A 27,507-nucleotide genomic window follows, 5' to 3' on the forward strand; every position below is an offset into this window, starting at 1 on the left:
TTCGAATCCGGGTCATGGCATCTGCATATGGCGTTCTTAACGTATTCATTTGCTGTTTTACTTTCTTCAGGACCGGAAGATTCCTCCACAATGGACCACGAGAGATGTTCACTTGTACATGTGGGGCTAGTGGCGTAATGGATAACGCGTCTGACTACGATTCAGAAGATTCTAGGTTCGACTCCTGGCTAGCTCGTGAGAAATGTTTTTCTGTTTTTGCACGCGGTTGTGAAGCCATTCACTGTCGCCATTCGGTGCATTGCCCAGAGCAACAGAAACTTGTTACCACGAGAGCTTCCTGCAGGCCGTGATCGTATAGTGGTTAGTACTCTGCGTTGTGGCCGCAGCAACCCCGGTTCGAATCCGGGTCATGGCATCTGCATATGTTGTGCTTAACTTATTCATTTGCTGTTTTACCTTCTTCAGGACCGGAGGATTCCTCCACAAGGGACCACCGAGAGATGCTCACTTGTACATGTGGGGCTAGTGGCGCAATGGATAACGCGTCTGACTACGGATCAGAAGATTCTAGGTTCGACTCCTGGCTGGCTCGTGAGAAATGTTTTTCTGTTTTTGCACGCGGTTGTGAAGCCATTCACTGTAGCCATTCGGTGCATTGGACAGAGCAACAGAAACTTGTTACCACGAGACCTTCCTGCAGGCTGTGATCGTATAGTGGTTAGTACTCTGCGTTGTGGCCGCAGCAACCCCGGTTCGAATCCGGGTGATGGCATCTGCAAATGGCATGTTGAACTTATTCATCTGCAAATGGCATGTTGAACTTATTCATCTCCTGTTTTACTTTCTTCAGGACTGGAAGATTCCTCCACAAGGGACCACCGAGAGATGCTCACTTGTACATGTGGGGCTAGTGGCGCAATGGATAACGCGTCTGACTACGGATCAGAAGATTCGAGGTTTGACTCCTGGCTAGCTCCTGAGAAATGTTTTTCTGTTTTTGCACGCGGTTGTGAAGCCATTCATTGTAGCCATTCGGTGCATTGCCCAGAGCAACAGAAACTTGTTGCCACGAGAGCTTCCTTCAGGCCGTGATCGTATAGTGGTTAGTACTCTGCGTTGTGGCCGCAGCAACTCCGGGTCATGGCATCTGCATATGGCGTTCTTAACTTATTCATTTGCTGTTTTACTTTCTTCAGGACCGGAAGATTCCTCCACAAGGGACCACCGAGAGATGCTTACTTGTATATGTGGGGCTAGTGGCGCAATGGATAATGCGTCTGACTACGGATCAGAAGATTCTAGGTTCGACTCCTGGCTAGCTCGTGAGAAATGTTTTTCTGTTTTTGCACGCGGTTGTGAAGCCATTCACTGGCGACATTCGGTGCATTGCCCAGAGCAACAGAAACCTGTTACCACGAGAGCTTCCTGCAGGCCGTGATCGTATAGTGGTTAGTACTCTGCGTTGTGGCCGCAGCAACCCCGGTTCGAATCCGGGTCATGGCATCTGCATATGTTGTGCTTAACTTATTCATTTGCTGTTTTACCTTCTTCAGGACCGGAGGATTCCTCCACAAGGGACCACCGAGAGATGCTCACTTGTACATGTGGGGCTAGTGGCGCAATGGATAACGCGTCTGACTACGGATCAGAAGATTCTAGGTTCGACTCCTGGCTGGCTCGTGAGAAATGTTTTTCTGTTTTTGCACGCGGTTGTGAAGCCATTCACTTTAGCCATTCGGTGCATTGCCCAGAGCAACAGAAACTTGTTGCCACGAGAGCTTCCTGCAGGCTGTGATCGTATAGTGGTTAGTACTCTGCGTTGTGGCCGCAGCAACCCCGGTTCGAATCCGAGTCATGTCATCTGCATATGGCGTTCTTCACGTATTCATTTGCTGTTTTACTTTCTTCAGGACTGGAAGATTCCTCCACAATGGACCACGAGAGATGTTCACTTGTACATGTGGGGCTAGTGGCGCAATGGATAATGCGTCTGACTACGGATCAGAAGATTCTAGGTTCGACTCCTGGCTAGCTCGTGAGAAATGTTTTTCTGTTTTTGCACGCGGTTGTGAAGCCATTCACTTTAGCCATTCGGTGCATTGGACAGAGCAACAGAAACTTGTTACAACGAGACCTTCCGGCAGGCTGTGATCGTATAGTGGTTAGTACTCTGCGTTGTGGCCGCAGCAACCCCGGTTCGAATCCGGGTGATGGCATCTGCAAATGGCATGTTGAACTTATTCATCTCCTGTTTTACTTTCTTCAGGACTGGAAGATTCCTCCACAAGGGACCACCGAGAGATGCTCACTTGTACATGTGGGGCTAGTGGCGCAATGGATAACTCGTCTGACTACGGATCAGAAGATTCTAGGTTCGACTCCTGGCTAGCTCGTGAGAAATGTTTTTCTGTTTTTGCACGCGGTTGTGAAGCCATTCACTGTCGCCATTCGGTGCATTGCCCAGAGCAACAGAAACTTGTTGCCACGAGAGCTTCCTTCAGGCCGTGATCGTATAGTGGTTAGTACTCTGCGTTGTGGCCGCAGCAACCCCGGTTCGAATCCGGGTCATGTCATCTGCATATGCCGTTCTTAACGTATTCATTTGCTGTTTTACTTTCTTCAGGACCGGAAGATTCCTCCACAATGGACCACGAGAGATGTTCACTTGTACATGTGGGGCTAGTGGCGCAATGGATAACGCGTCTGACTACGGATCAGAAGATTCTAGGTTCGACTCCTGGCTAGCTCGTGAGAAATGTTTTTCTGATTTTGCACGCGGTTGTGAAGCCATTCACTGTAGCCATTCGGTGCATTGCCCAGAGCAACAGAAACTTGTTGCCACGAGAGCTTCCTGCAGGCCGTGATCGTATAGTGGTTAGTACTCTGCGTTGTGGCCGCAGCAACCCCGGTTCGAATCCGGGTCATGGCATCTGCATATGGCGTTCTTAACTTATTCATTTGCTGTTTTACTTTCTTCAGGACCGGAAGATTCCTCCACAAGGGACCACCGAGAGATGCTTACTTGTACATGTGGGGCTAGTGGTGCAATGGATAACGCGTCTGACTACGGATCAGAAGATTCTAGGTTTGACTCCTGGCTAGCTCGTGAGAAATGTTTTTCTGTTTTTGCACGCGGTTGTGAAGCCATTCACAGTCGCCATTCGGTGCATTGCCCAGAGCAACAGAAACTTGTTACCACGAGAGCTTCCTGCAGGCCGTGATCGTATAGTGGTTAGTACTCTGCGTTGTGGCCGCAGCAACCCCGGTTCGAATCCGGGTCATGGCATCTGCATATGGCGTTCTTAATGTATTAATTTGCTGTTTTACTTTCTTCAGGACCGGAAGATTCCTCCACAATGGACCACGAGAGATGTTCACTTGTACATGTGGGGCTAGTGGCGCAATGGATAACGCGTCTGACTACGGATCAGAAGATTCTAGGTTCGACTCCTGGCTAGCTCGTGAGAAATGTTTTTCTGTTTTTGCACGCGGTTGTGAAGCCATTCACTGTAGCCATTCGGTGCATTGCCCAGAGCAACAGAAACTTGTTGCCACGAGAGCTTCTTGCAGGCCGTGATTGTATAGTGGTTAGTACTCTGCGTTGTGGCCCCAGCAACCCCGGTTCGAATCAGGGTCATGGCATCTGCATATGTTGTGCTTAACTTATTCATTTGCTGTTTTACTCTCAGGACCGGAAGATTCCTCCACAATGGACCACGAGAGATGTTCACTTGTACATGTGGGGCTAGTGGCGCAATGGATAACGCGTCTGACTACGGATCAGAAGATTCTAGGTTCGACTCCTGGCTAGCTCGTGAGAAATTTTTTCTGTTTTTGCACGCGGTTGTGAAGCCATTCACTGTCGCCATTCGGTGCATTGCCCAGAGCAACAGAAACTTGATACCACGAGAGCTTCCTGCAGGCCGTGATCGTATAGTGGTTAGTACTCTGCGTTGTGGCCGCAGCAACCCCGGTTCGAATCTGGGTCATGGCATCTGCATATGTTCTGCTTAACTTATTCATTTGCTGTTTTACCTTCTTCAGGACCGGAGGATTCCTCCACAAGGGACCACCGAGAGATGCTCACTTGTACATGTGGGGCTAGTGGCGCAATGGATAACGCGTCTGACTACGGATCAGAAGATTCTAGGTTTGACTCCTGGCTGGCTCGTGAGAAATGTTTTTCTGTTTTTGCACGCGGTTGTGAAGCCATTCACTTTAGCCATTCGGTGCATTGGACAGAGCAACAGAAACTTGTTACCACGAGACCTTCCTGCAGGCTGTGATCGTATAGTGGTTAGTACTCTGCGTTGTGGCCGCAGCAACCCCGGTTCGAATCCGGGTGATGGCATCTGCAAATGGCATGTTGAACTTATTCATCTCCTGTTTTACTTTCTTCAGGACTGCTTAACTTATTCATTTGCTGTTTTACCTTCTTCAGGACCGGAGGATTCCTCCACAAGGGACCACCGAGAGATGCTCACTTGTACATGTGGGGCTAGTGGCGCAATGGATAACTCGTCTGACTACGGATCAGAAGATTCTAGGTTCGACTCCTGGCTAGCTCGTGAGAAATGTTTTTCTGTTTTTGCACGCGGTTGTGAAGCCATTCACTGTCGCCATTCGGTGCATTGCCCAGAGCAACAGAAACTTGTTGCCACGAGAGCTTCCTTCAGGCCGTGATCGTATAGTGGTTAGTACTCTGCGTTGTGGCCGCAGCAACCCTGGTTCGAATCCGGGTCATGTCATCTGCATATGCCGTTCTTAACGTATTCATTTGCTGTTTTACTTTCTTCAGGACCGGAAGATTCCTCCACAATGGACCACGAGAGATGCTTACTTGTACATGTGGGGCTAGTGGCGCAATGGATAACGCGTCTGACTACGGATCAGAAGATTCTAGGTTCGACTCCTGGCTAGCTCGTGAGAAATGTTTTTCTGTTTTTGCACGCGGTTGTGAAGCCATTCACTGTCGCCATTCGGTGCATTGCCCAGAGCAACAGAAACTTGTTACCACGAGAGCTTCCTGCAGGCCGTGATCGTATAGTGGTTAGTACTCTGCGTTGTGGCCGCAGCAACCCCGGTTCGAATCCGGGTCATGGCATCTGCATATGTTCTGCTTAACTTATTCATTTGCTGTTTTACCTTCTTCAGGACCGGAGGATTCCTCCACAAGGGACCACCGAGAGATGCTCACTTGTACATGTGGGGCTAGTGGCGCAATGGATAACTCGTCTGCCTACGGATCAGAAGATTCTAGGTTCGACTCCTGGCTAGCTCGTGAGAAATGTTTTTCTGTTTTTGCACGCGGTTGTGAAGCCATTCACTGTCGCCATTCGGTGCATTGCCCAGAGCAACAGAAACTTGTTGCCACGAGAGCTTCCTTCAGGCCGTGATCGTATAGTGGTTAGTACTCTGCGTTGTGGCCGCAGCAACCCCGGTTCGAATCCGGGTCATGTCATCTGCATATGGCGTTCTTAACGTATTCATTTGCTGTTTTACTTTCTTCAGGACCGGAAGATTCCTCCACAATGGACCACGAGAGATGTTCACTTGTACATGTGGGGCTAGTGGCGCAATGGATAACGCGTCTGACTACGGATCAGAAGATTCTAGGTTCGACTCCTGGCTAGCTCGTGAGAAATGTTTTTCTGATTTTGCACGCGGTTGTGAAGCCATTCACTGTAGCCATTCGGTGCATTGCCCAGAGCAACAGAAACTTGTTGCCACGAGAGCTTCCTGCAGGCCGTGATCGTATAGTGGTTAGTACTCTGCGTTGTGGCCGCAGCAACCCCGGTTCGAATCCGGGTCATGGCATCTGCATATGGCGTTCTTAACTTATTCATTTGCTGTTTTACTTTCTTCAGGACCGGAAGATTCCTCCACAAGGGACCACCGAGAGATGCTTACTTGTACATGTGGGGCTAGTGGCGCAATGGATAACGCGTCTGACTACGGATCAGAAGATTCTAGGTTCGACTCCTGGCTAGCTCGTGAGAAATGTTTTTCTGTTTTTGCACGCGGTTGTGAAGCCATTCACTCTCGCCATTCGGTGCATTGCCCAGAGCAACAGAAACTTGTTACCACGAGAGCTTCCTGCAGGTCGTGATCGTATAGTGGTTAGTACTCTGCGTTGTGGCCGCAGCAACCCCGGTTCGAATCCGGGTCATGGCATCTGCATATGTTCTGCTTAACTTATTCATTTGCTGTTTTACCTTCTTCAGGACCGGAGGATTCCTCCACAAGGGACCACCGAGAGATGCTCACTTGTACATGTGGGGCTAGTGGCGCAATGGATAACGCGTCTGACTACGGATCAGAAGATTCTAGGTTCGACTCCTGGCTGGCTCGTGAGAAATGTTTTTCTGTTTTTGCACGCGGTTGTGAAGCCATTCACTTTAGCCATTCGGTGCATTGGACAGAGCAACAGAAACTTGTTACCACGAGACCTTCCTGCAGGCTGTGATCGTATAGTGGTTAGTACTCTGCGTTGTGGCCGCAGCAACCCCGGTTTGAATCCGGGTGATGGCATCTGCAAATGGCATGTTGAACTTATTCATCTCCTGTTTTACTTTCTTCAGGACTGGAAGATTCCTCCACAAGGGACCACCGAGAGATGCTCACTTGTACATGTGGGGCTAGTGGCGCAATGGATAACTCGTCTGACTACGGATCAGAAGATTCTAGGTTCGACTCCTGGCTAGCTCGTGAGAAATGTTTATCTGTTTTTGCACGCGGTTGTGAAGCCATTCACTGTCGCCATTCGGTGCATTGCCCAGAGCAACAGAAACTTGTTGCCACGAGAGCTTCCTTCAGGCCGTGATCGTATAGTGGTTAGTACTCTGCGTTGTGGCCGCAGCAACCCCGGTTCGAATCCGGGTCATGTCATCTGCATATGGCGTTCTTAACGTATTCATTTGCTGTTTTACTTTCTTCAGGACCGGAAGATTCCTCCACAAGGGACCACCGAGAGATGCTTACTTGTACATGTGGGGCTAGTGGCGCAATGGATAACGCGTCTGACTACGGATCAGAAGATTCTAGGTTCGACTCCTGGCTAGCTCGTGAGAAATGTTTTTCTGTTTTTGCACGCGGTTGTGAAGCCATTCACTTTAGCCATTCGGTGCATTGCCCAGAGCAACAGAAACTTGTTGCCACGAGAGCTTCCTTCAGGCCGTGATCGTATAGTGGTTAGTACTCTGCGTTGTGGCCGCAGCAACCCCGGTTCGAATCCGGGTGATGGCATCTGCAAATGGCATGTTGAACTACTTCATCTCCTGTTTTACTTTCTTCAGGACTGGAAGATTCCTCCACAAGGGACCACCGAGAGATGCTCACTTGTACATGTGGGGCTAGTGGCGCAATGGATAACGCGTCTGACTACGGATCAGAAGATTCTAGGTTCGACTCCTGGCTAGCTCGTGAGAAATGTTTTTCTGTTTTTGCACGCGGTTGTGAAGCCATTCACTGTCGCCATTCGGTGCATTGCCCAGAGCAACAGAAACTTGTTACCACGAGAGCTTCCTGCAGGCCGTGATCGTATAGTGGTTAGTACTCTGCGTTGTGGCCGCAGCAACCCCGGTTCGAATCCGGGTCATGGCATCTGCATATGGCGTTCTTAATGTATTCATTTGCTGTTTTACTTTCTTCAGGACCGGAAGATTCCTCCACAATGGACCACGAGAGATGTTCACTTGTACATGTGGGGCTAGTGGCGCAATGGATAACGCGTCTGACTACGGATCAGAAGATTCTAGGTTCGACTCCTGGCTAGCTCGTGAGAAATGTTTTTCTGTTTTTGCACGCGGTTGTGAAGCCATTCACTGTCGCCATTCGGTGCATTGCCCAGAGCAACAGAAACTTGTTACCACGAGAGCTTCCTGCAGGCCGTGATCGTATAGTGGTTAGTACTCTGCGTTGTGGCCGCAGCAACCCCGGTTCGAATCCGGGTCATGGCATCTGCATATGTTCTGCTTAACTTATTCATTTGCTGTTTTACCTTCTTCAGGACCGGAGGATTCCTCCACAAGGGACCACCGAGAGATGCTCACTTGTACATGTGGGGCTAGTGGCGCAATGGATAACGCGTCTGACTACGGATCAGAAGATTCTAGGTTCGACTCCTGGCTGGCTCGTGAGAAATGTTTTTCCGTTTTTGCACGCGGTTGTGAAGCCATTCACTTTAGCCATTCGGTGCATTGGACAGAGCAACAGAAACTTGTTACCACGAGACCTTCCTGCAGGCTGTGATCGTATAGTGGTTAGTACTCTGCGTTGTGGCCGCAGCAACCCCGGTTCGAATCCGGGTGATGGCATCTGCAAATGGCATGTTGAACTTATTCATCTCCTGTTTTACTTTCTTCAGGACTGGAAGATTCCTCCACAAGGGACCACCGAGAGATGCTCACTTGTACATGTGGGGCTAGTGGCTCAATGGATAACGCGTCTGACTACGGATCAGAAGATTCTAGGTTTGACTCCTGGCTAGCTCATGAGAAATGTTTTTCTGTTTTTGCACGCAGTTGTGAAGCCATTCACTGTAGCCATTCGGTGCATTGCCCAGAGCAACAGAAACTTGTTGCCACGAGAGCTTCTTGCAGGCCATGATCGTATAGTGGTTAGTACTCTGCGTTGTGGCCGCAGCAACCCCGGTTCGAATCCGGGTCATGGCATCTGCATATGGCGTTCTTAAGTTATTCATTTGCTGTTTTACTTTCTTCAGGACCGGAAGATTCCTCCACAAGGGACCACCGAGAGATGCTTACTTGTACATGTGGGGCTAGTGGCGCAATGGATAACGCGTCTGACTACGGATCAGAAGATTCTAGGTTCGACTCCTGGCTAGCTCGTGAGAAATGTTTTTCTGTTTTTGCAAGCAGTTGTGAAGCCATTCACTGTAGCCATTCGGTGCATTGCCCAGAGCAACAGAAACTTGTTGCCACGAGAGCTTCCTTCAGGCCGTGATCATATAGTGGTTAGTACTCTGCGTTGTGGCTGCAGCAACCCCGGTTCGAATCCGGGTCATGGCATCTGCAAATGGCATGGTGAACTTAGTCATTTCCTGTTTTACTTTCTTCAGGACGGGAAGATTCCTCCACAAGGGACCACCGAGAGATGTTGGCTTGTACTTGTGGGGCTCGTGGCGCAATAGCTCTGACTACGGATCAGAAGATTCTAGGTTTGACTCCTGTTTCACTTGTGAGAAATATTTTTCTGTTTTTGCACGCGGTTGTGAAGCCATTAAAGGTACCCATTCGGTGCATTGCTCAGAGCAATCGAAACTTGTCCCCGTGTGTGCGTGCGTGTGTTGGTTTACCTCCTGTTCCTCTTGCAGCGCCTGAAGGAGTTGGATCTGATCCGGTGACTGCACATTGACCCTGATGACTTGATTGCTGCAGGCGATACATCTTCTTGTTCATATTTTTGCAGTGTGCATCAAAAGCGAAATGATGAAGTCAAGCACGTTGAGTACTACAATTGCCGTTTATCACTAATTACAGCCCAGCCTCTTTGTAATTAGTCTTAATGTAATTATCTTCTCCTGAACAGATGGCAACTGAGGGAGGGAGGAAGGCACTTCATAAAGCCGGCATCATTGAAAAGGTATTCAACTGTGAAGGGATTTTCTCCTGCAAATAGTTAGATGAGCTGGACGGACACTTTATTAGGTCCACTTGCCCCATGGAAGGGCATCCAACACACGAGTTGCGTACCAAAGTATTGGATATTTAATCATCCTTGACATTATGTGTACATTTTGTCATTCGACTACATCGGTTATTCAGTGAGATGTAAAGGAAAATGTCGACAATCATAATAATCATCTTTACATTATTATATATCACGACATGAGTAGGGTCAGAACGTGAGGAACATCCTCCAAATGTGGAGTACACCACAACTTAGTACAAGTACGCTGTAAGCACAGTCAAATAATAAACAACCAAAAAATAAACAAACGTCAGTAATAACGTTCAGTTCCATGAATAATAATAATAATTATTATTATACCATTTTATGGGCTAATCAAAAAATGAGTATAGAACGCCCCCCTTTTAATAGAGTGCAGGTATGATAATAATAATAATAATAAGAGCACTATGAGTGTCTTGAAAGGCACTTGTAAATGAAATGTATTATTATTATTATCACGTCCACACCACTGCCTTGTTGTACCACATTTTGACTTTTACGCCAGCAGATGGCAGTGCAATGCAATTTACTTGAATGGCAGTTCCCTGTCGTAAACCCTTCATTTTTTAGCTTTTATAATTTATTTTAATCCATGTGTCATTCCTTCAATATTTTTTTTAAATGAAATGAAAAAACATGGGATAAAAAATAATCAGCAATAATTCCCCCAAATAAATGGAAGAAAACTCGCCAACAACATAACAGGCATTCAGACGTGTCTTGTTTTGTTCAAGACAGCTGACGTGCTTTCAATACCAAAGAATCCGCGCGTGAAAATGTTTCCTCACGCAAAAAATGATTAATCTTAAGAGAATAGCAAATTCCCAAAACAGTCTGACGTTATAAAAGTAAACATGAATTTTTTTTGTATTGTAGTTGCTTAACGTTGATTGATGTCAGCAGAAAACTACAATCAATTTCGACCAAAACGGATGTGGACTTCTCTACTTATGCACACTTCGACCACCGCAAATATTATTTTCTGCATGTTAAACATCTTCCTTGGATCGTCAGCAAAACCTCTCTCTCTCTCTCTCGAAAGAAAATGTGTTTTATCATGTCACTTTTTATGACCATATGCAAAGTGTGCGGGAGGGTCCTCGGCGTGGAAATTATTTATGGATTCTGCTGCTGTGTAAAAGTTTAATAGCAGCATGGAAAGTGTCAACATGAAAATGTGTGCGTAATGGCCTTTCTTTCTCCTCTTTTTCCATCTCCCACCTATAGGAACAAGGGGGGGGGGGGGGTCTGCCGCACGGTTCCACTGCGCTACTATATATAGATCATGTTACATGTTGACTTCAATATTTCACAAGCCCCGACACTCACATTAATCATTCATTCCTCACTCGTTCATTTAATTTTGTCCAGTTATTAAGGCGCTTTGGAAATTGTGATGAAAACCACAAAACAGGAAGTAGAATTGTGAAAATTTGTTGCAACTCTGTATTACGTATAAAATGATGAATGCTGACTCCTGGGACCCTGCCACCACTTCTCTTGTCAATGAACATATTCTTTTCACATGAGTTTTGTTACAACAACTTTGTTTCAAAGAGTAAACACATTGAACTGGGCACTTGGAGCTAAAATAAGCGGTCATTATATTCAATAATCATAGGGCCTTGTTGACAGTGCTCTCCATTCACATGGAGTTTATTATTATTACGCCTTCAGACGTCTTACCATTGAGGATTACATAAACCGCTCGCTCGCCTCCACGGCCTGGGCAGCATGGAGCAGGCCTGACGGGGACATACATGTGAGCACATAAGAACAGGCCCCTCCATGTGAGCTGTGACTTGTTGCTAGGCGGAATTCACCAAGCACAAACCCATTCGGAAAAGCTCCACCCAAAATTAACCAAACCAGTGACGCCGGTAACACGTTAGAATGCAATGACTAATCTTAACGCGTTATTTCTCTCAGTAGGGTAATTTCACTTTGGTTACATTGCAAAGTCACATTTCGTTACTGCTGAACGTTTCATCATGTTAGCAAACAGAACAGAAATCTCATGGACACTTTTAATTCATGACCACGTGGTAATGCCATTGGCGGCCTCTTGGGTGCAGCACTGAGTAAGATTTTACACCACATGAATAGGAATCACGCGAAGCTGTTCAGCTCGAGCGGTGTTGAAGATGGATGGATGGATGGATGGATGGATGAATTGGAATCATATTTTTCAGTCAGTGTTCACTCGTGCGTTGACGTGGAACAACACTAATCAATTAGCATTGCCAAAATCGGTTGTCACTTTTATTTCACTTTTATCTGAATGTAACTGTAAAGTAGCTTATAATTTAACTTTAAAAACCACATAATCACGTAAAGTTACCAAGCTTTACTTTTTTTAAGGCAACTGTGGGAACACTGCCTAAGCTTAATGGCAGTCCCAATTCTAATGCTAACCTTTATGCCAAGCCTAAGCTAACAATGAACCCTAGGCTAAAATAATAATGACTTATTTCAACCACAACTTTGAACAAACCTCAACCTTAAAACTAACAAGAACCAAAACTAACCCATAACCTTATCCCAAGCCCTAAACCGAGTCCCATCCCATACGGTAACCGCGTCTCAAAATCCAAATCTACTTTGGTCTCGGTGGCCATGGCAGCTTGCTTTAACCCGAAATGTAGTGTGCCTTCGTATGTAGCTATTTTTTTTTTTTCGTATTCATGACTTGCTATATTAGCACTGACGGCGGGCAGCTTTGGAACACGTTTGGCTAGTTTTTGTACGACAGTTAAGAAGGTTCCAAGGCGATTTAACTTTGACGTACAGACGGTGTTTTGAGTGCGATTACGTGCTCTATCTCTTCATACTAACACAGCTTGACTCGTGTGTCAGATAGTGATGTAATATTTCATTCTCAAAGTCTGCATCACTCGCCTTGAGAACCAGCGCGTTGTTACGTAACATTCCCAAAAAAAGACTGCCACGGCTTAGGGAGGCCTGGGAGAGACCTAAAAATAGACGACTGGGCACGAAAAGTAAAGAACGGAGTTATATTTAGCCAAAGAGACACCCCCTCCGCTTCTATTAATAGCAGGAGATGTTGCTTTCGGTCCTGAGCGTGCCTTGTACTTGCCAGCACATCTCCATGTAGGAGCGGCCCCCCGAGTCCAAGGACACATGCCGCCCTCTGTTGGTCTGGCTCTTTGGGATCTCGTCAAATCTGCACACATTAGTGCTTATTCGGGACCAATTCTGCATGCATGCATATTCCATGCTCATGGGAAATAAAAAGATGGAGCAATGTGAGATTCGTGCTGAGCTTGTTCAGATGGGCTTTATTGCTTTGGAGCCCCAAACAGGCGGTGCGGCAGCGAGTAAAAAGAAAGACACTACGTGTGAGTGATTCCCGCAGCCTCAAAAGTTAGGGGGGAGAAAAAAAAATATGAGGCTCTCATGTATAAGAATGACCGTTTCCGGGACGGCACAAAACTGCTGAACAGCAAGCCATTGTTAAGTGCATTTTGTGTATTTTTTTTCCCCCCATAAACTCAACTCACTCCATTTTTTTTAAATTTTACCCGCAGGTACTATATTTGTCCCTTTCAAAATCCACACAAACGTTTCTCAGGCCAACTCATGTTGTAGGATAAGGCAGCAGAAGGCCTGGTGCAAGTTTAACTAAGCCATGTCATCCTAGTGGTGAAAGGTGATATTACAACGTAAAACTACAGAGTGGAGCCTCACTTGCTAACATTGACGTTTGCTAATAATCCTTATAAATATTATTATTATGGGGCAGGGGGCGAATCTTTGCTTTTCATATTGTGTTATTGGTCCCAAGCAACAAGGAATAGTGAGGTTTCGCTGCACCGCCTTAATGTGGGAGCTCTTGTTCTATTTTGCTCCTTTTCTACTCTCGTCAATGAAACTATGATACAAAGTGCATTTCCTTAAAAACATTAACCTGCCACGTGTTTCCTTTGTGTCGTGTGCGAGTGCCAATTAAAACCTCTATACTTAGCTACCAGTAGGAGGTGAGTATTATAAGAAAATAATAATAAGGGCTGAACAGGGAGTTAAAAGTCATACGTGGCTAACCACAGGCAGAGGCTCATTAAATGTTGGACAGGACTTTAAAAATACATTTTCTAAAAAGTTGTAATTAGCACCCTGTCACTTGTTAGCGAAGCCGCCCGCACACTCGGTGTGTGGGATGAGCTGCGCGTTAAGCATGCAGCCATTGTTTACTTTTTTTTTTAATCCAGCGGAAAAAAAAAAAAGAGAGAACCCCCCCACCCCAAAAATGTTCCTCCACCAAGGTCCCAACATTTGTCATTTGTTTATGTTTGTCCACCTGCTTAAGCAAGCAAATGACTTCCTGGTTCATGCCAGTGCTGTTTTGATGCGAAGCCATTTGTTTAGAGAACTGCAGATAATTAGGTCAACATTTTAGTTGAGTTAGGTCTGACAGATGGTTTTTTTTGTTTTGTTTTGTTTTTTGCAAATTTTTGGGTGGGAATCCAAAAACGAAACTTGGGGGGAAAAAAATGCATAAAACGGAAAAACTTTGCAGAACTTACAGCACTATGCCCATGGTTACAATGTGACGAGGAAAGACAGCACTGATCCTCTTAATTCTATGCTAGTTTTGGTTTTGTACTGACCTTGTGGGAGCCACACACACCTCTCACTGCACTGTCTCAATTGTGACCGCACAAAGAAGTTGCCACAAAGCTGTAGATGAGTCCAATTGTAATCAACCGTTAAGCTGTGGAGAAAGAAAAAAAAAATGGACATGTTGGAAAAACATTGACTGCAATTTTGGGAATCAATATGCCAATTTTAGTTTTAGTCAGCATAAAAAAAACTGACTCAGCATGTACTTTTGTTTTTGTTCCCAGTGTTATCAAATTATTCTCATTGCTATTTTATGCAATTCAGTAACAATTAAATCGACAAAAAAAATGATGGTCAAGGTGCCAAAGAAGGTTTATACACAAGTTTTCATTTAAATAGTAAGATTTATTGAAAGATTCTGAGAGTAATAATCCTTTTCAACCAATTTCATCAAGGCTTCCATATACAAGAGGAGTAAAACCAGTGCTGGTTTGTGACGTGGCAAACGGATGACACGTTTTCTCATCATCTGTGTTTTCGTGTTTACACAAACGTCATGCAAATGCCATCGACAGCCAGAAAAGAAGTAAAGGCTAGTTTACTAAGAGTTCAGGAAGACTGACTGCTTCATTCTGCAGTGGGATCTGTGCTTTGTTTTCTTTCTTTTTTTTTTTCATGGGATTAGGCCACCAGTTTGGATCCATAAAAGTCTGGTTTCCATCGAGCGGTGCAGTTCAGTTTTGTAGGGATTGTATTTCAAAATGTCTTCAAATACTCCAGTTATCACATTTGGAAAACTGCTGTGCAGGGTTAAAAAAAAAAAAAAAGTTCTTCCCACAGCATTTTTTTTTTAAATTTCAAAAGGTAGCAACCGTGCCAAAATTGGGACCCCCCCAACCCCCATTTGAAGAATAATGTCATAAAGGGTGGAAATCAAGTTGTTTCCAGACAATATTTGGTTGACCTTTTCAATATTACTTTCCCATTCTTCGGGATGCACCAAAACTGTTATTTGGGGGGGGCTTTAAGGTTTGAGGACTCATTCCATCGGAAGTAACTTGAACAAATACAGCAATGAAATTGCCCTTCTGTGATTGCGAAATAACCATTCAATTTGTTCTTGTTGTTGTTGCTGATATTTTTAACGTCCAAGGATTATTTGGTTGTTTTGAACTGAACTGTATTGCTTGCTGGAAACGTGGCAAACGACTTGGAAGTCTGACAGAGGAGTGATTTTGTAGATGAAAAGAAAAACGGAACAAAAGTATTTCTCTTTAAGAAAAGTTGCACAATGCCAAGATCGGCCTTGTAAGATTTTTAAGGCAAAAACAGTACACATTTCAACGATACTCTTATATTGAAAATCCATTTGTTCGAAAAGAACCTCGACATGCAAACCCAATGCATGCTCGGATAAGTGAGGATATTCAGCTGAAGCATTCCGTGGAATAAATGCGTTCGTATGAGAAGAGACATTTAAAAACCGGCGAGGAGGTCACATGGCCTGGCGGCGGGCGGAGGCGGCGGCGGCGGCGACCGCGGCTTTTCTTGCCTCGTTGTAAGCAATGCTCTTCATTGTTACTCCTACACGGCCTCAGAGGAACAGTGATTTCACACTTGCCGGCGTCATGCAATCGAACTGCTGGAAGACATCCAATGAGCACCCTCCGACTCCCCCCATCGTCATGCAGTTTAGAAAAACAAATGCTCAAAACAAACCCAACTGTATTGGGTCTTGATAAAAATTTAAAATACTGTAAACACTGTTCAAAAACAAAACGATAACGTTCCAACTTTAAAAAAAAAGGCTCTTTACCAACCCAATTATTTGTTCGTGATGGAAGCTGAAAAGACTACAACGATGGATCATTACCTCAGAGGTTGGAAACTAAGTCAACAGAAAAAGTCAGTGGTCTCAACCAACCCAACAGAAGAATACATGATTGAAATTAATCAAACGGTAAAATTAATTATCTAAGCCAAATCAAAGGAAATATAAATGATATAAGCCATTCCAAAAACACTGTACACCTCCATGCAAAGGTAGGAACATGATATGAACATATTGAAGGAACTAAGAAGTCCTAGACCAACTGAACAGAAAAATAAATGACCTAAACCAGCGATTCCCAAGTCCGGTCCTCAAGAGTCCCTATCCAGCCTGTTTTAGATTTCTCCCCCCGCCCCGACAACACACCTGATTCAAGCGATCAGCAAGCTACGAGAAGACTGATAATGATCCTAGATAATTACAACAATCCCTGATCCAAACCCAATACAACGATACGAAACGATACACAGCACCATGTAACGGTATCGGGTCATGAGACAGAATAGCAAAAGACATTTACCAAGTATAGAATTTTCCAAAAGGTTTCTAGACCAACAGCAGAAAAACAAGCCATTATCCACAGCATTATCCTTCCACCATCAAACTTTTCTTGAATCCACCCCCCCAAAAAAGATCAGGACCAGCCGCGGACCAAGCAACGTCTCTCAAAGTCTGCGTTGGCTGCGCTTTTTAGCATCGGCTAATTAGCCAGCTGCGAAAGCGCATCAGGTCATGCATCACTGATGCATCTCAGTGCCCCATCGTTAGTGTGGCCATCTTTGTGAAGTCTTGTTTTTTCCGATCCCTGCGTTACAAATGTCAAACGGCGCGTTTTTTTCTTTTTTCTTTTTGTGAGGTCGCTGATGGAGCAATTCATATCTAGCGACATAAAAGTACCGTTCCTCTGAGAGCGCGATCAAAAGTCGACCTGGTTACAGAAGCGCCATGCATGTTTCATACATGCGCTAGATGCACATAAGCGAGATGGAGGGGAGAGTGGGCGACATTGAAGTTGTCGTCATGAATAAATGAAATGAAAAGGCCCTTAACGCCTCGTGATGCATGCTCTATGAGCTGCACACTATATATACACTCATTGTATACCGGATTTACTATACACCCACTGGACACAGCATTAGGAATACAATCGAATGAAATCCAATGCACAAAAAAAACATGACCTAAAATATCTGGTGACAGGAGTTGTATCCCACATGAACACATCATTTCGATAAAGAAAACTTTATTGCCACGGGGCAATTAGAGGAGACGCCATTTTGGTGACAGAAGTAGGATCAAGAATGATATAGTAACCATACCTTTGGTCCCAAAATGTTTGTTGACTTAAATGGGATCCCAGATGGACACAATGACAATTCATGTAGTTGATTTTGATTACCAAGGTTTAAAATATTGTGGGTAATTGTTTTTTTTTCTTTCCACAATGTATGTTCACATTATTTAGAAGATGTTTGTCGGATTATATGATGGCCACATTTCCATGACTTACTGTATATTAAACAAAGATCAAAGCAGCATTTGAATGAATTGTTTGAAAAACCAAGCACAAGAATTAAAATATTACAAATATTGTCATGGCAATAGTTTACCGAGTCAAAAATGATGTTTGCTTTGTATCTTATTGGACGACGTGCCTAATAAAGTGTCCGGTATATTGACTTTTCATTCACAAGATTTTGTCTGTCTGCTTCTCTGCTATCAGCTGTTGATGCTACATTTGACTCTCAGGTGTGGGGGGGAGAAAAAAAGGACAAAATACATATAAAAAATACGACCACTAAAGAGTAGAAAAAGTCTGTCAGACCATCCTTTCGTTGCCCACATTACACGAAACAATTACACAAAACAAGTGTTGGGGCGAGGAGGGAAGGGTGGGGGGCAATGCTACAGAGTGTCCGTGTTCACAATATATAGCTATAAAAAAATACAGGCCTGTCGTTCATCATTTAAATATGAATAACTCAACATAGAAACACAGATAAGGCCTGTTAGTCATAATTTAAATATGATTACAGGCCTCGGTACAAAATATGATACATCAAGAAGCAGCAGTACATGTAATCATAAGATAAGCCCATACACCAAAAAAAGGCAGATATTTGTACAGTGTATAAATATATACTGTATTTATATGTATAAGAAAACGTTTTACAAGCGTGTTTTGGAGGTGTATTTTGAGGCCCGACTTTAGAAAATGTTGTAAACCTGAACAACAAGGGCCTAGAATTTTCTTTTCAGATACAGAAAAGGAAGTGAGTGGTTGCTTGACTTCACATTAAAACAAACAAACAAATAAACAATCAAAAATGAAACACTAAAGAAAAAAAAATGAGGGTCGTGGCTCAAAGTGTCAGTGCAATTTGGGAGGGGAATCTTTTTCCTGAACTTTTAACAGGGTGCAGCACAAATAACGCCCCCCCCCCCATCCCCACCCTTTAAGCTTGGAAGCGTCCCTGAAAAATTGGCAGCCCAAAGCCAAAAAGGCAAATTAGGAAATCTGTGAAATAATTCCTTCATGAATCACAGTATTATTATTATTATGATTATGATTATTCTTAATGAGACACTGGCGAGGAAATGTTTCCATTTTTTTGAAGCATTTACGCTTGTCATGGTAAAAATGCAAAATGCTCTGTGAGTTGTTTTTTAAATAGTGGATTGTGAGTTTTGTCAGATTACGATTTACCACGGGTATCAACAGTTATGACAATTATCATCAATCACGATGGAATCGTGACACTAACTATCGACAATTACAACGGTGTCATCAGTATCAACAATTTGGATAGGTATCAATGAATGTGGGTGTTGCTAGTAATATTGGATATCAACAATTCACGAGGTTATTGACAGTTTCAATGGGTTTCTTTAGTTGTGATGAATGTCGCCCGTTACGGCGGATACCATCAATTACGATCAGTATCGTCAATTACAACGGATATCATCAGCTATGACGGGTATTGATAAATACAATCTGATTATCCATTGTCAATAACTGATACCGCCAGTAACATTGCATATAGTCAATCAAAACGGTTATCGTCAGATACGACAGGTATCACAGATTACAACAGGTGTTGCCAGTTAAAATGATAAACAATCGTGGGGATTGTTACTACTTACAAATGGTATCGTCAATTATGACTTTTGTCACCAACTATAAGGGTTATTATCCTTTTACGAGAGTTTTCATCAATTGTGGTGGCTATCGTCAGTTACGATGTTAGTTATTATCGGTATTATTTATTGATGGATATTGCCAGTTCCGAAGGGTCGGATCAATTTCGATGGGTATCGGCATGGTTATTGTCAGCTCTAACTGTTATCATCATTTATGACGGGTATCATCCATTATGACAGGTATCACTAGTGAAGATGGGTAATGCGAGTTATTTTCAAGTGGATTAGCTGCAAACCATTCAGCACCACCTCACACTTCAGTCTTGTACTTTTCTCAAGAAAGGAAAATGTTTAAATGCTACTAGAACCGCAGCAGTCATTTACTACTGGCTTCACGTTGACAGTTTTTTTTTTTCGTCTTTGCAACCAATGCGCTTGGGATCAGATAAGAATTCAAAGGCTCGAATAACAACAACAACAAGAAAAAAAGACAGCCTAGCATGCTTTGGCAACACACTGAGAGGTAGGAGGACAAAAGATATGCAAACCAAAAATTGATGACACACTCCAGTCCTGTTTTGAAGTGAAGGGTGTGGATTGCTGCCTCGCTACATTTCCAAAAAGCCGTGTGGAAGAACGCCGCCAAAAGTAAGGCCGGTTCAAGTCGGTGGGGCGGGACAAAGCCCTGAGTGCGGGACGACAGTGCATGCTTCTCTTTAACTAGCACATGCTCCATTTAATAACATAGTAAATATGAAAAAGTCACACGTGCCGATACTGCATCCTCACTTTGATTGGTAGTTTCATCCCTTTCCAGGCATCAACTTGTAAACATTTCTATATGGAGAGACACAATGTGGTGACAGAAGTGAGATGCCAAATATAGTCCGTTCCTTTCATGCGGCGGAGCTCACACCCCGAAAACGGCTATCATTCCCACATGTCCGTTTGTGCAGCATCCACCTGCATGGCGTTCCGACAACAGTGATCGGCCACTGTCTCAAAAGCTTCCAGTGAAGACTTGGAAGAAGAAGAAGAAGAAGCAGGCGAGTCCTCGGAAGCTTAGATCCGACTTACCCGTCTGGTGAGTAGAGGGTGAAGAGCTGGCGGGGGGCACGGCGTGTAAGGGGGAGGCAGCGGACCGGGTTTGATTCCCCGTGTCCTCATATAAGACAGAAACTGGTCGGGGATTTCCGCCAGTACTTCCTTGGCCAGCCGAGCCATGCTAAGGATGTGATTGCCCCTGCGGTCGATGTAGTCCCGGAACGGAACAAACTTAAAGACACGGAGAAGAAATGCACGGTATGTTAACGTCTCATCAAGTGTCCTTTGAGAAATAGCATCGGAAGACCAGACATGACGTCCTGTATTTTCCTTACAGGTCTGCCTTTCTTCATGGAATTAAGTTTGCTAAATGTTGTGCTATGTTAGCATTTAAGCATTTCTTTTTCAAAATCGCGCTCGACTTCACAGAAAGAGTTACTTGTACAGTGCTCGTCTTTGGATATTGCCAGATGTGGGCATACCGACTTCTGGCATGTGATGTTGTCTAGCTAGCAGACGAGAGTGTACACCAAGGAAAAAGTGGACAAGGACGTAATGAGCAACTAATGGTTTTATCCCTTTATTTCAAAATCTCATTGAAGATTTTCTGCCGTGTCATAACCAAGAGCCTGGGAATTTTTCATACCTGAACAATGTCCCTTTCAGCAAAACGCCCTTGGGAGGAGATCCTCTCCTCGTCCCCATCCAGTTCGATCATTTCTGGTGTGGGGGGGGGGGGGGGGGGGGACACATCACACAGAAATGTTAGCCATGTAGCCTGTGAAAATGTGCTAAATTCCAGAGAAAGATTTAAGATATACAGCAACAACCTGATCAATCTTTTTTAGTGCTTTTTCTGCCCAGTTTGCTATGTTGCTGTATTTCAGCATTAACAACTGTTAGCATAATAGCATTTGGTCCATTCCCAATCGGAATAGAAACTGGCTGGTGCTTGTAGCACATTCTCTATTCACGTTTCTATCTGGATATGTCAGCAAACTGTTGCCGTTTTATACCGTATCATTCTCATCTTGAATACCGTAGTGCCAAAATAGGCCACAATGTAAATCGTTGCAATATGCTCGTAAACTAACTGATGACGTGTTAGCATTCTAACCATTAGAAATAGTATTGAATTAAAGGGCAAGAGGTAAAATCTATAGCAAACTGCATTTGCGCTTTTTGTACAGGTACTTAGGTTGCTTTTCTTTTTGGCTGTATTTTAGCATACCAACTGTTTGCATTTAATTGATTCCCATTCAAAACAAGGCTCGACTTTAAGCATGATGCATATTCCTCATCAATCTGCTTTAGCACTGGATGCACCCAGGCAGCTATCTTGCTGTATTTTAGCACACCAACTGTAAGCAAGTTAGTGTTTTATTCATTCACATTAGAAATAACAACCAATTAAAGGGCAAGATGTAAAATTCTTAAAAAGCTGCTTCAGCCCGTTATGTACTCAAGCAGCTAATTTGTAGGATTTTAACAAAACAATCCTTCATTGTCATGCTACCCAATTAAAAAGCCAGATCGTTTTAATGTGCCTTAGCACTTTGTGTTAAAAGTTTGCAGGCTGCTACATTGCTGTATTATGGCATCCAAAAGTTAGCATGTAAACATTTTATCCCCGTGTCATTAGACACAGTACCGTCTTCACTCAGCCAGCCATTTTCACTGGAGCAAACAATTCAATCCTAGCCGTTTTACTTTGGACTTTTCTACTGCAGGACATGTCATAAAATCTTTACAAATCTTTCGAAGCACATTCTGTATTCAAGCTGCCATGTTTTAGCATACCAACTGTTTTCACGCTTGCATTCAATCCAGTATCATTACTCCTGCCCAATTCTATAAATAATAACGCTGTCGGGAGAGTGTTTTGCTGCGATGTTACATGGGAAATAAGCACTCGTCCTCTGGCGTGACAAGAGGGAATTTTCCCCTCAGCGGCGGCGTGCCTGGGAAGAGCAACAATTATCGAGAAGAGGGCATGGCAAGAAGCCTTGTGCCATGTGGGAGAGGAGATAGCGAGTATGGAACGGAGGATTAACGCCAAACACACACACACACACACACACACACACATGTACAATATGCGCACCGCTTACCATCAAATTCTGCTGGTCCGACCCCGACAATTATAATTGACATGGGCAGAGAGGCGGCCTGTGAGGGTGAGAGGAGAAAGAAGGCATCAGAGACAAGCAGGGGGGATTGGGTACTGTTTGCTATCTTTGGGGCTGCAGGCTGTCAGTGAAATAGTGCCGCTAATTACTGGCTGAGCCCATGAGAAAAAGGAAGCACCATTGTGGGGGAAAAAAAAAGACGAAAATCAATCTGCCTTTTTCTAGTGTGCTCACTTTTCTCATTTCAATGTTGGTAGCTAAGCAGGGATGGGAAACTTCCGACAAAGGTGCTAGTCGGGTAGGGCGATATGGCCTTTAAAGTCAATCTCAAAGATGTTGTTTTTTTCTTTTTCACAAAAATCCATTTTATGAATTCTGTGAATGTAGCATTAATTAAAACGTAATTTGACCCCACACAATCGCACACACAAGCATACCTCCCCCCCCCCCGACCTCGCAAATATAAACATGTACACACACAAACACACACACACACAGTAATTTGCCTTATTAATCTTTGCACAAGAGCTGACACTACAAAAGCAAAAACGCTTACGTTGACAATGGACTCTTTGGTCTGAGCCATGTCCGTGATGACGCCGTCCGAGATGATGAGCAGGATGAAGTACTGAGAGCCGTCCGTCACGGCTGACGCGTACCTGCAACAGTGGAAACATCAGGAAAGGTGGCAAAAGGAAGAAAAAGAAAATCCAGCCCATGAGACCAGTTTCACTCAGCACTATGAAATTTGGTAGGTCGTCCTCTCATGAAAAAGTCTCGAAAAGCCATACCTGAAAAATGCAGGATGTCTCCCATTTTGGTTTGCACACCAAATTTCCGGACAAATTTAGCCCCTGAATCCAGTTTTACAGAAAAAAAATGGTGGACATGTCTATCATGAGTAGACCCCCCCCCCCAAAAAAAAGTCTCAAGATGCCATATCCGAACAGACGCACTGTCCTGTGTCTGCCATTTTGGTTTCAAGCGGCCATATTAGCATTTCTTTGACCATTTCCAAGTCATTTATACTACAGTACTTATTTTGTCTGACTGCTACCAAACCTGAAGCACAGACCGCTTGCGTCGGGTGGAATCCGCACACCTCTAAAATCATCACTTTCCTCAGGAGAGCCCCCCAAATCAACATTTGAGATTGCTCAATATTTGGTAAAAATTGTGACAGAAATGTCAGTGGTACACAAACAAGACAGATGAGCAAAATTTAATTACAAGGTAGGTGGAGCACGGCGGGGAGGTTTGATTGATTGGCCGTAAAAGCTGAAACACTTCGTACCTGGCCACGTGGTTGATGACCGGAGAGAAGTGGGTGGGCCCGTAGAGGCGCACTGACTTGAGACTCTGGTAATAAGCCTCCATCACGCCCTCGATGCCGCTACAGTACGGATTCTGCGGGTTGCCGTTCTGCACACGCACGCACACACGTGCACAGACAAAAAGTGATGATGAAACAAACTGAGCAGCAGACTCTGCTGCATTATTGAAGAGCTCCACATGTGGGAGGCTTTCTAAAATCTGGTGTAATGATGTCACACGTGCAGTAGCAGTCACTATAGGAAGATGACCACGTGTTCGTCCTTTAGCGGCGAGGTTGGTACATGTGCGCCTGTTAGCGCTAATGAGAAGCATCTGGAAGGCAGAGCTGAGGAGTGGATGCGGTCTGGATATCTGGCACTGTGTTATGGATGGAGCTGCAGGATTATGATTGACATAAAGAAATGACATCATCCTTAAACTGTTTTGGATGTTGATTACAGAATGGGTCACTGCTTTTTACACTGCCCTCAAAAAAGAGCCACAAAAAAGTCACATGAAGTCTGGCATTTTGGTTTAAGGTAGACACTTGTGGGTCAGTCGTGTATTCCTGAAATTTTGCGAAAATTCAGCCCCCAAATGTAGTTTGACTAAGCAAGCCGGTATTTTGGTAGATAAGCCTACCATGAGTAGACCCACAAAAAAGTCTCATGAAGCCCTGCCCAAAAAGACACATTGAAGTCTGCTATTTTGGTCTAAGATGGACACTTCGGGTTCAGAATCTCAATCAACCCCAAAAGGCAGTTTGACTTAGCAATGTGAAATTTCACAGACTTGTCTATCATCGGCGCATTTAATCAAAACTTCCCACAAAAAAAAGTCCCTAAAAGCAATGCCTGAAAAGAAACAAGAAATCTGCCATTATGGTTTGAAGTGGCGATTTTAGGTTCAGGTGTGCACCTCAGAATTTGGGGAAATTGAGCTCTCAAAGCCAATCTCAGATACCAACATGAAATTTTATGGGCATGGCTGTCATGAGTTGACCCTCAAGAAAGTCTCTCAGAGTAATGCCCGAAACCACATCGGTCTGCCATTTTGGTCAGAAACAGAAATTTTAGGTTTATTTTGAGATAATTTGGGCAATTTTCACACAATTTGGGTGAAAATTCAGCCACTTACCAAGAGAAAATTTGATCTCTATCTTAACTTGCTTTAGCATTAAGTCTCTCTCACAAATTATCAAGATAGTATTAATTGATTTCGTTTTTAGAACACATGCATGATACTGGATAAATGCTCTCCGGTCCTCACCAGGGCAAACTCGTGCGAGACGCGTCCGTCGGGGGGCAGCTTGGCTCCGAAACCGAGCGCTGGGAACATCTTGTCGCTGTCATAGTCCTGGATGATTTCGCCCACCGCCCGAAGCGCCATGGCGTAGTCGTTCAACTGGTACGGGCTCATGTAGTGCAATGAGGTGGGCTGCGACGGATTGCCTGCGTGGGCATAGAACGAACACGCGTCGGCACGGCGCTGCAACGGCATGTCACATATCACGTGGTCACATACATGCAAATCACAAGTGAATCATGAGTCTTAATCTTCATGTTTGGAGCAAGTCCCAAGTTTCTGCGGGGAAAGAGTGAAGTTGTGTCGTCAATAAATGTAATCTTTTCCATTTATATCTAATGGGGGGAGGACGGGGGGACGGTTTCCGAAGTAATATGTAATTATCCCCTACAGTGAAATCAAAGAAATATATGTCATTTTTCGCCATTTCAAGAAATGACGGCCCCAAAAGTATCACATAAATAATCACCCACTCGCCTCACACTTGAGCGCCCCTGAGTAGTTCTGTAATAAAAACTCGCCGTGGCCTGCGGCCAAACTGCCAGGGATAAAACAATTATGCTGCTAATATCACCATTTCTACGTGCAATCAAAGCAACCAGCAACCAACGTGCGGCCCCCTAAAGTTAATTACGTTTCATAACTCTGTTTGCCTCTAAGCGCCTCATAAAGCCGCACAAGAGAAACATTCTCGGTCCTTCCGAGTGGAAAGTTTGGGGAAAACTGGTGCTTTTGTCTTTGTATGTGTGTGTGTGTGTATGTTTCTGATGGCGCCAGAGAAATTGGTACCAAAAGGAAAAATTATGTAAATGCTGTCATTTTGTTTGAGAAGAAGAAACTTCAATTTCCAGTGGACCTTTCCATACTCAGTTCCTGCAGATTGACTAATTTGCATTTTTTTCTCCAATATTTGTTTGTTTTGCTTAGTGGGAGTCCACTGCGATTTTTAAATCTTTATGTTTCATATTTTCAATTTAAGTTTTGTGGAATGGAACGGAAGTGAATAGAATTTTATTATCACAAGTACAGAGCAGCAAAATTCACTTAACAGTTGCAACCATTCCAGGAGACATAAATCAATGACCAACAGGGCAAAATGAGAAGCCTGACAAAATGGCAACCTGAGTTCTCAGATGAAAAAGAAAAACAAAAGGAAGGGGGAGGGGGGAAAAAGCCCCACATTATGCTGCTGTAAGGGAGAAGCACAGTATGGATTTAGAAAAAAAATCTCAGTACACATCCACATTAATACACAACAAAGATCATTTTGTTTTTGATTTGCTCTATTTTTTTAAATAAACCAAATCTAAAATTAAATTTCCAATTAAAAATGGAATTTAATTTTTAAAATAAAAACATAGGGCGGCCTGGTAGTCCAGTGGTTAGCACGTCGGCTTCACAGTGCAGAGGTACCGGGTTCGATTCCAGCTCCGGCCTCCCTGTGTGGAGTTTGCATGTTCTCCCCGGGCTTGCGTGGGTTTTCTCCGGGTGCTCCGGTTTCCTCCCACATTCCAAAAACATGCATGTCAGGCTGATTGGATGCTCTAAATTGTCCCTAGGTGTGAGTGTGGGCGTGGATGGTTGTTCGTCTCTGTGTGCCCTGCGATTGGCTGGCAACTGATTCAGGGTGTCCCCCGCCTACTGCCCGGGGATGGCTGGGATAGGCTCCAGCACCCCCCGCGACCCTAGTGAGGATCAAGCGGTTCGGAAAATGGATGGATGGGAAATAAAAACATAGTTTATTTAAAGAACTCAAAAAGAGTTCTTTAAATAAAATAAAAACGTCAAAAATATTTTTAAAAAATTAAATAAAGGTGAAATATAGGATGTGTTGTACTATAGCAATATCCAAATTATAATGAAGCAAACATTTTAGGCTCAGTGACGCAACCAAGAATTATGGGGAAAATCTCATCAATGAATTTATCTTCAATTCACAATATTAAATCCTGTAGGCATGTACTTTGTACGTCCCGGTGACATTTAATCAAAACTTCGCTCAAGTTCGTTTTGATTTTCAAACAAAAAAGGGGGCGACGTCAATCTCGACAAAGTGAGTGATAAGGCAAGCCCAGCGTGTTGCCTTCCACCACTTGGAGCGAGAACGTGCACTCACCGTTTGATGCCGTGAAATCGATCGCCACCGTGAAATTAATCTGCGTCCTGCAAAGACAAAAAAGACTAGATATTAAATCGGCGCAATCAATCTGGGATTTGACGGCATGTCGTGCCATTAAAAAAGGCCCGCAATTAAGAGCCACGTTACGGCTCGCTTGTCCGTCTTCATTTTGGCTTACCCGCCTCGAATGTAGTCCAAGAAGGACAGCTCAGTGTCCACCAGGCACGACAATAAGGTGACCTACGACACAACACCAACTTTCATTCTCATGGGCCAATGTTTATTGAGCAAAGGTACATATTTTATGCTAGAAAAATACCACGGCACGCCATCAAACAAAAATGTTAGCGAATCGACGGTATCTACATTATGATGTAGAATTACGTAAG

The 27,507-nt window shown here is 44.2% G+C and overlaps 1 protein-coding gene, 2 long non-coding RNA genes and 27 other non-coding genes across 32 annotated transcripts in view; 29 read left to right on the forward strand and 1 right to left on the reverse strand.

Moving 5' to 3' along the window:
• The first annotated feature begins 123 nt into the window (after positions 1 to 123).
• Positions 124 to 196, forward strand: trnar-acg (transfer RNA arginine (anticodon ACG)). Its single transcript has one exon. It is a non-coding gene; the product is annotated as a tRNA-Arg (tRNA).
• Positions 197 to 304: 108 nt separating this feature from the next.
• trnah-gug (transfer RNA histidin (anticodon GUG)) lies at positions 305 to 376 on the forward strand. Its single transcript has one exon. It is a non-coding gene; the product is annotated as a tRNA-His (tRNA).
• Positions 377 to 480: 104 nt separating this feature from the next.
• trnar-acg (transfer RNA arginine (anticodon ACG)) lies at positions 481 to 553 on the forward strand. Its single transcript has one exon. It is a non-coding gene; the product is annotated as a tRNA-Arg (tRNA).
• A 658-nt stretch (positions 554 to 1,211) lies between these two features.
• On the forward strand, positions 1,212 to 1,284 carry trnar-acg (transfer RNA arginine (anticodon ACG)). Its single transcript has one exon. It is a non-coding gene; the product is annotated as a tRNA-Arg (tRNA).
• Positions 1,285 to 1,392: 108 nt separating this feature from the next.
• On the forward strand, positions 1,393 to 1,464 carry trnah-gug (transfer RNA histidin (anticodon GUG)). The gene has a single exon. It is a non-coding gene; the product is annotated as a tRNA-His (tRNA).
• A 104-nt stretch (positions 1,465 to 1,568) lies between these two features.
• On the forward strand, positions 1,569 to 1,641 carry trnar-acg (transfer RNA arginine (anticodon ACG)). Its single transcript has one exon. It is a non-coding gene; the product is annotated as a tRNA-Arg (tRNA).
• A 283-nt stretch (positions 1,642 to 1,924) lies between these two features.
• On the forward strand, positions 1,925 to 1,997 carry trnar-acg (transfer RNA arginine (anticodon ACG)). Its single transcript has one exon. It is a non-coding gene; the product is annotated as a tRNA-Arg (tRNA).
• A 640-nt stretch (positions 1,998 to 2,637) lies between these two features.
• Positions 2,638 to 2,710, forward strand: trnar-acg (transfer RNA arginine (anticodon ACG)). Its single transcript has one exon. It is a non-coding gene; the product is annotated as a tRNA-Arg (tRNA).
• Positions 2,711 to 2,818: 108 nt separating this feature from the next.
• On the forward strand, positions 2,819 to 2,890 carry trnah-gug (transfer RNA histidin (anticodon GUG)). The gene has a single exon. It is a non-coding gene; the product is annotated as a tRNA-His (tRNA).
• A 285-nt stretch (positions 2,891 to 3,175) lies between these two features.
• On the forward strand, positions 3,176 to 3,247 carry trnah-gug (transfer RNA histidin (anticodon GUG)). The gene has a single exon. It is a non-coding gene; the product is annotated as a tRNA-His (tRNA).
• A 103-nt stretch (positions 3,248 to 3,350) lies between these two features.
• On the forward strand, positions 3,351 to 3,423 carry trnar-acg (transfer RNA arginine (anticodon ACG)). The gene has a single exon. It is a non-coding gene; the product is annotated as a tRNA-Arg (tRNA).
• A 280-nt stretch (positions 3,424 to 3,703) lies between these two features.
• trnar-acg (transfer RNA arginine (anticodon ACG)) lies at positions 3,704 to 3,776 on the forward strand. Its single transcript has one exon. It is a non-coding gene; the product is annotated as a tRNA-Arg (tRNA).
• Positions 3,777 to 4,059: 283 nt separating this feature from the next.
• trnar-acg (transfer RNA arginine (anticodon ACG)) lies at positions 4,060 to 4,132 on the forward strand. Its single transcript has one exon. It is a non-coding gene; the product is annotated as a tRNA-Arg (tRNA).
• Positions 4,133 to 4,812: 680 nt separating this feature from the next.
• trnar-acg (transfer RNA arginine (anticodon ACG)) lies at positions 4,813 to 4,885 on the forward strand. Its single transcript has one exon. It is a non-coding gene; the product is annotated as a tRNA-Arg (tRNA).
• Positions 4,886 to 4,993: 108 nt separating this feature from the next.
• Positions 4,994 to 5,065, forward strand: trnah-gug (transfer RNA histidin (anticodon GUG)). Its single transcript has one exon. It is a non-coding gene; the product is annotated as a tRNA-His (tRNA).
• A 460-nt stretch (positions 5,066 to 5,525) lies between these two features.
• On the forward strand, positions 5,526 to 5,598 carry trnar-acg (transfer RNA arginine (anticodon ACG)). Its single transcript has one exon. It is a non-coding gene; the product is annotated as a tRNA-Arg (tRNA).
• Positions 5,599 to 5,706: 108 nt separating this feature from the next.
• Positions 5,707 to 5,778, forward strand: trnah-gug (transfer RNA histidin (anticodon GUG)). Its single transcript has one exon. It is a non-coding gene; the product is annotated as a tRNA-His (tRNA).
• A 104-nt stretch (positions 5,779 to 5,882) lies between these two features.
• Positions 5,883 to 5,955, forward strand: trnar-acg (transfer RNA arginine (anticodon ACG)). The gene has a single exon. It is a non-coding gene; the product is annotated as a tRNA-Arg (tRNA).
• A 191-nt stretch (positions 5,956 to 6,146) lies between these two features.
• Positions 6,147 to 8,554, forward strand: LOC147206624 (uncharacterized). Its single transcript, XR_015100671.1, has 3 exons — positions 6,147 to 6,437; positions 6,543 to 8,221; positions 8,327 to 8,554. It is a non-coding gene; the product is annotated as an uncharacterized LOC147206624 (long non-coding RNA).
• On the forward strand, positions 6,240 to 6,312 carry trnar-acg (transfer RNA arginine (anticodon ACG)). The gene has a single exon. It is a non-coding gene; the product is annotated as a tRNA-Arg (tRNA).
• On the forward strand, positions 6,954 to 7,026 carry trnar-acg (transfer RNA arginine (anticodon ACG)). Its single transcript has one exon. It is a non-coding gene; the product is annotated as a tRNA-Arg (tRNA).
• On the forward strand, positions 7,311 to 7,383 carry trnar-acg (transfer RNA arginine (anticodon ACG)). Its single transcript has one exon. It is a non-coding gene; the product is annotated as a tRNA-Arg (tRNA).
• Positions 7,492 to 7,563, forward strand: trnah-gug (transfer RNA histidin (anticodon GUG)). Its single transcript has one exon. It is a non-coding gene; the product is annotated as a tRNA-His (tRNA).
• On the forward strand, positions 7,667 to 7,739 carry trnar-acg (transfer RNA arginine (anticodon ACG)). The gene has a single exon. It is a non-coding gene; the product is annotated as a tRNA-Arg (tRNA).
• Positions 7,848 to 7,919, forward strand: trnah-gug (transfer RNA histidin (anticodon GUG)). The gene has a single exon. It is a non-coding gene; the product is annotated as a tRNA-His (tRNA).
• Positions 8,024 to 8,096, forward strand: trnar-acg (transfer RNA arginine (anticodon ACG)). Its single transcript has one exon. It is a non-coding gene; the product is annotated as a tRNA-Arg (tRNA).
• A 7-nt stretch (positions 8,555 to 8,561) lies between the features above and the next one.
• Positions 8,562 to 8,633, forward strand: trnah-gug (transfer RNA histidin (anticodon GUG)). Its single transcript has one exon. It is a non-coding gene; the product is annotated as a tRNA-His (tRNA).
• Positions 8,634 to 8,663: 30 nt separating this feature from the next.
• Positions 8,664 to 11,137, forward strand: LOC147206633 (uncharacterized). Of its 2 annotated transcripts, none has more exons than XR_015100670.1 (5): positions 8,664 to 8,935; positions 9,041 to 9,159; positions 9,296 to 9,424; positions 9,511 to 9,564; positions 10,531 to 11,137. It is a non-coding gene; the product is annotated as an uncharacterized LOC147206633 (long non-coding RNA). The 2 variants fall into 2 exon arrangements; XR_015100669.1 differs by having other exon boundaries at positions 8,665 to 8,935; positions 9,041 to 9,139.
• On the forward strand, positions 8,738 to 8,810 carry trnar-acg (transfer RNA arginine (anticodon ACG)). Its single transcript has one exon. It is a non-coding gene; the product is annotated as a tRNA-Arg (tRNA).
• An 88-nt stretch (positions 11,138 to 11,225) lies between the features above and the next one.
• Positions 11,226 to 27,507, reverse strand: part of LOC147206635 (copine-8-like) — a 38,477-nt gene continuing 22,195 nt past the window's right edge. The window contains exons 13-21 of one of the 2 annotated variants that reach the window (XM_086108828.1): positions 27,297 to 27,358; positions 27,116 to 27,162; positions 24,964 to 25,145; positions 23,675 to 23,802; positions 22,937 to 23,039; positions 22,363 to 22,420; positions 20,898 to 20,971; positions 20,285 to 20,482; positions 11,226 to 14,386 (exon numbers count right to left, since the gene is read on the reverse strand). In XM_086108828.1, coding sequence (XP_085964954.1) covers positions 14,375 to 14,386; positions 20,285 to 20,482; positions 20,898 to 20,971; positions 22,363 to 22,420; positions 22,937 to 23,039; positions 23,675 to 23,802; positions 24,964 to 25,145; positions 27,116 to 27,162; positions 27,297 to 27,358 — 864 coding nt within the window. In that variant the 3' untranslated portion in view covers positions 11,226 to 14,374. Of the gene's footprint in view, positions 14,387 to 14,619; positions 20,483 to 20,897; positions 20,972 to 22,362; positions 22,421 to 22,936; positions 23,040 to 23,674; positions 23,803 to 24,963; positions 25,146 to 27,115; positions 27,163 to 27,296; positions 27,359 to 27,507 lie in introns of those variants that run through there. The other variant, XM_086108827.1, reaches the window with a different exon arrangement.

Source organism: Hippocampus guttulatus, chromosome 4 (assembly GCF_054856545.1).
Source record: "Hippocampus guttulatus isolate MCC_2025c chromosome 4, RoL_Hgut_1.0, whole genome shotgun sequence".
In the NCBI taxonomy this organism is placed as follows: Eukaryota; Metazoa; Chordata; class Actinopteri; order Syngnathiformes; family Syngnathidae; genus Hippocampus; species Hippocampus guttulatus.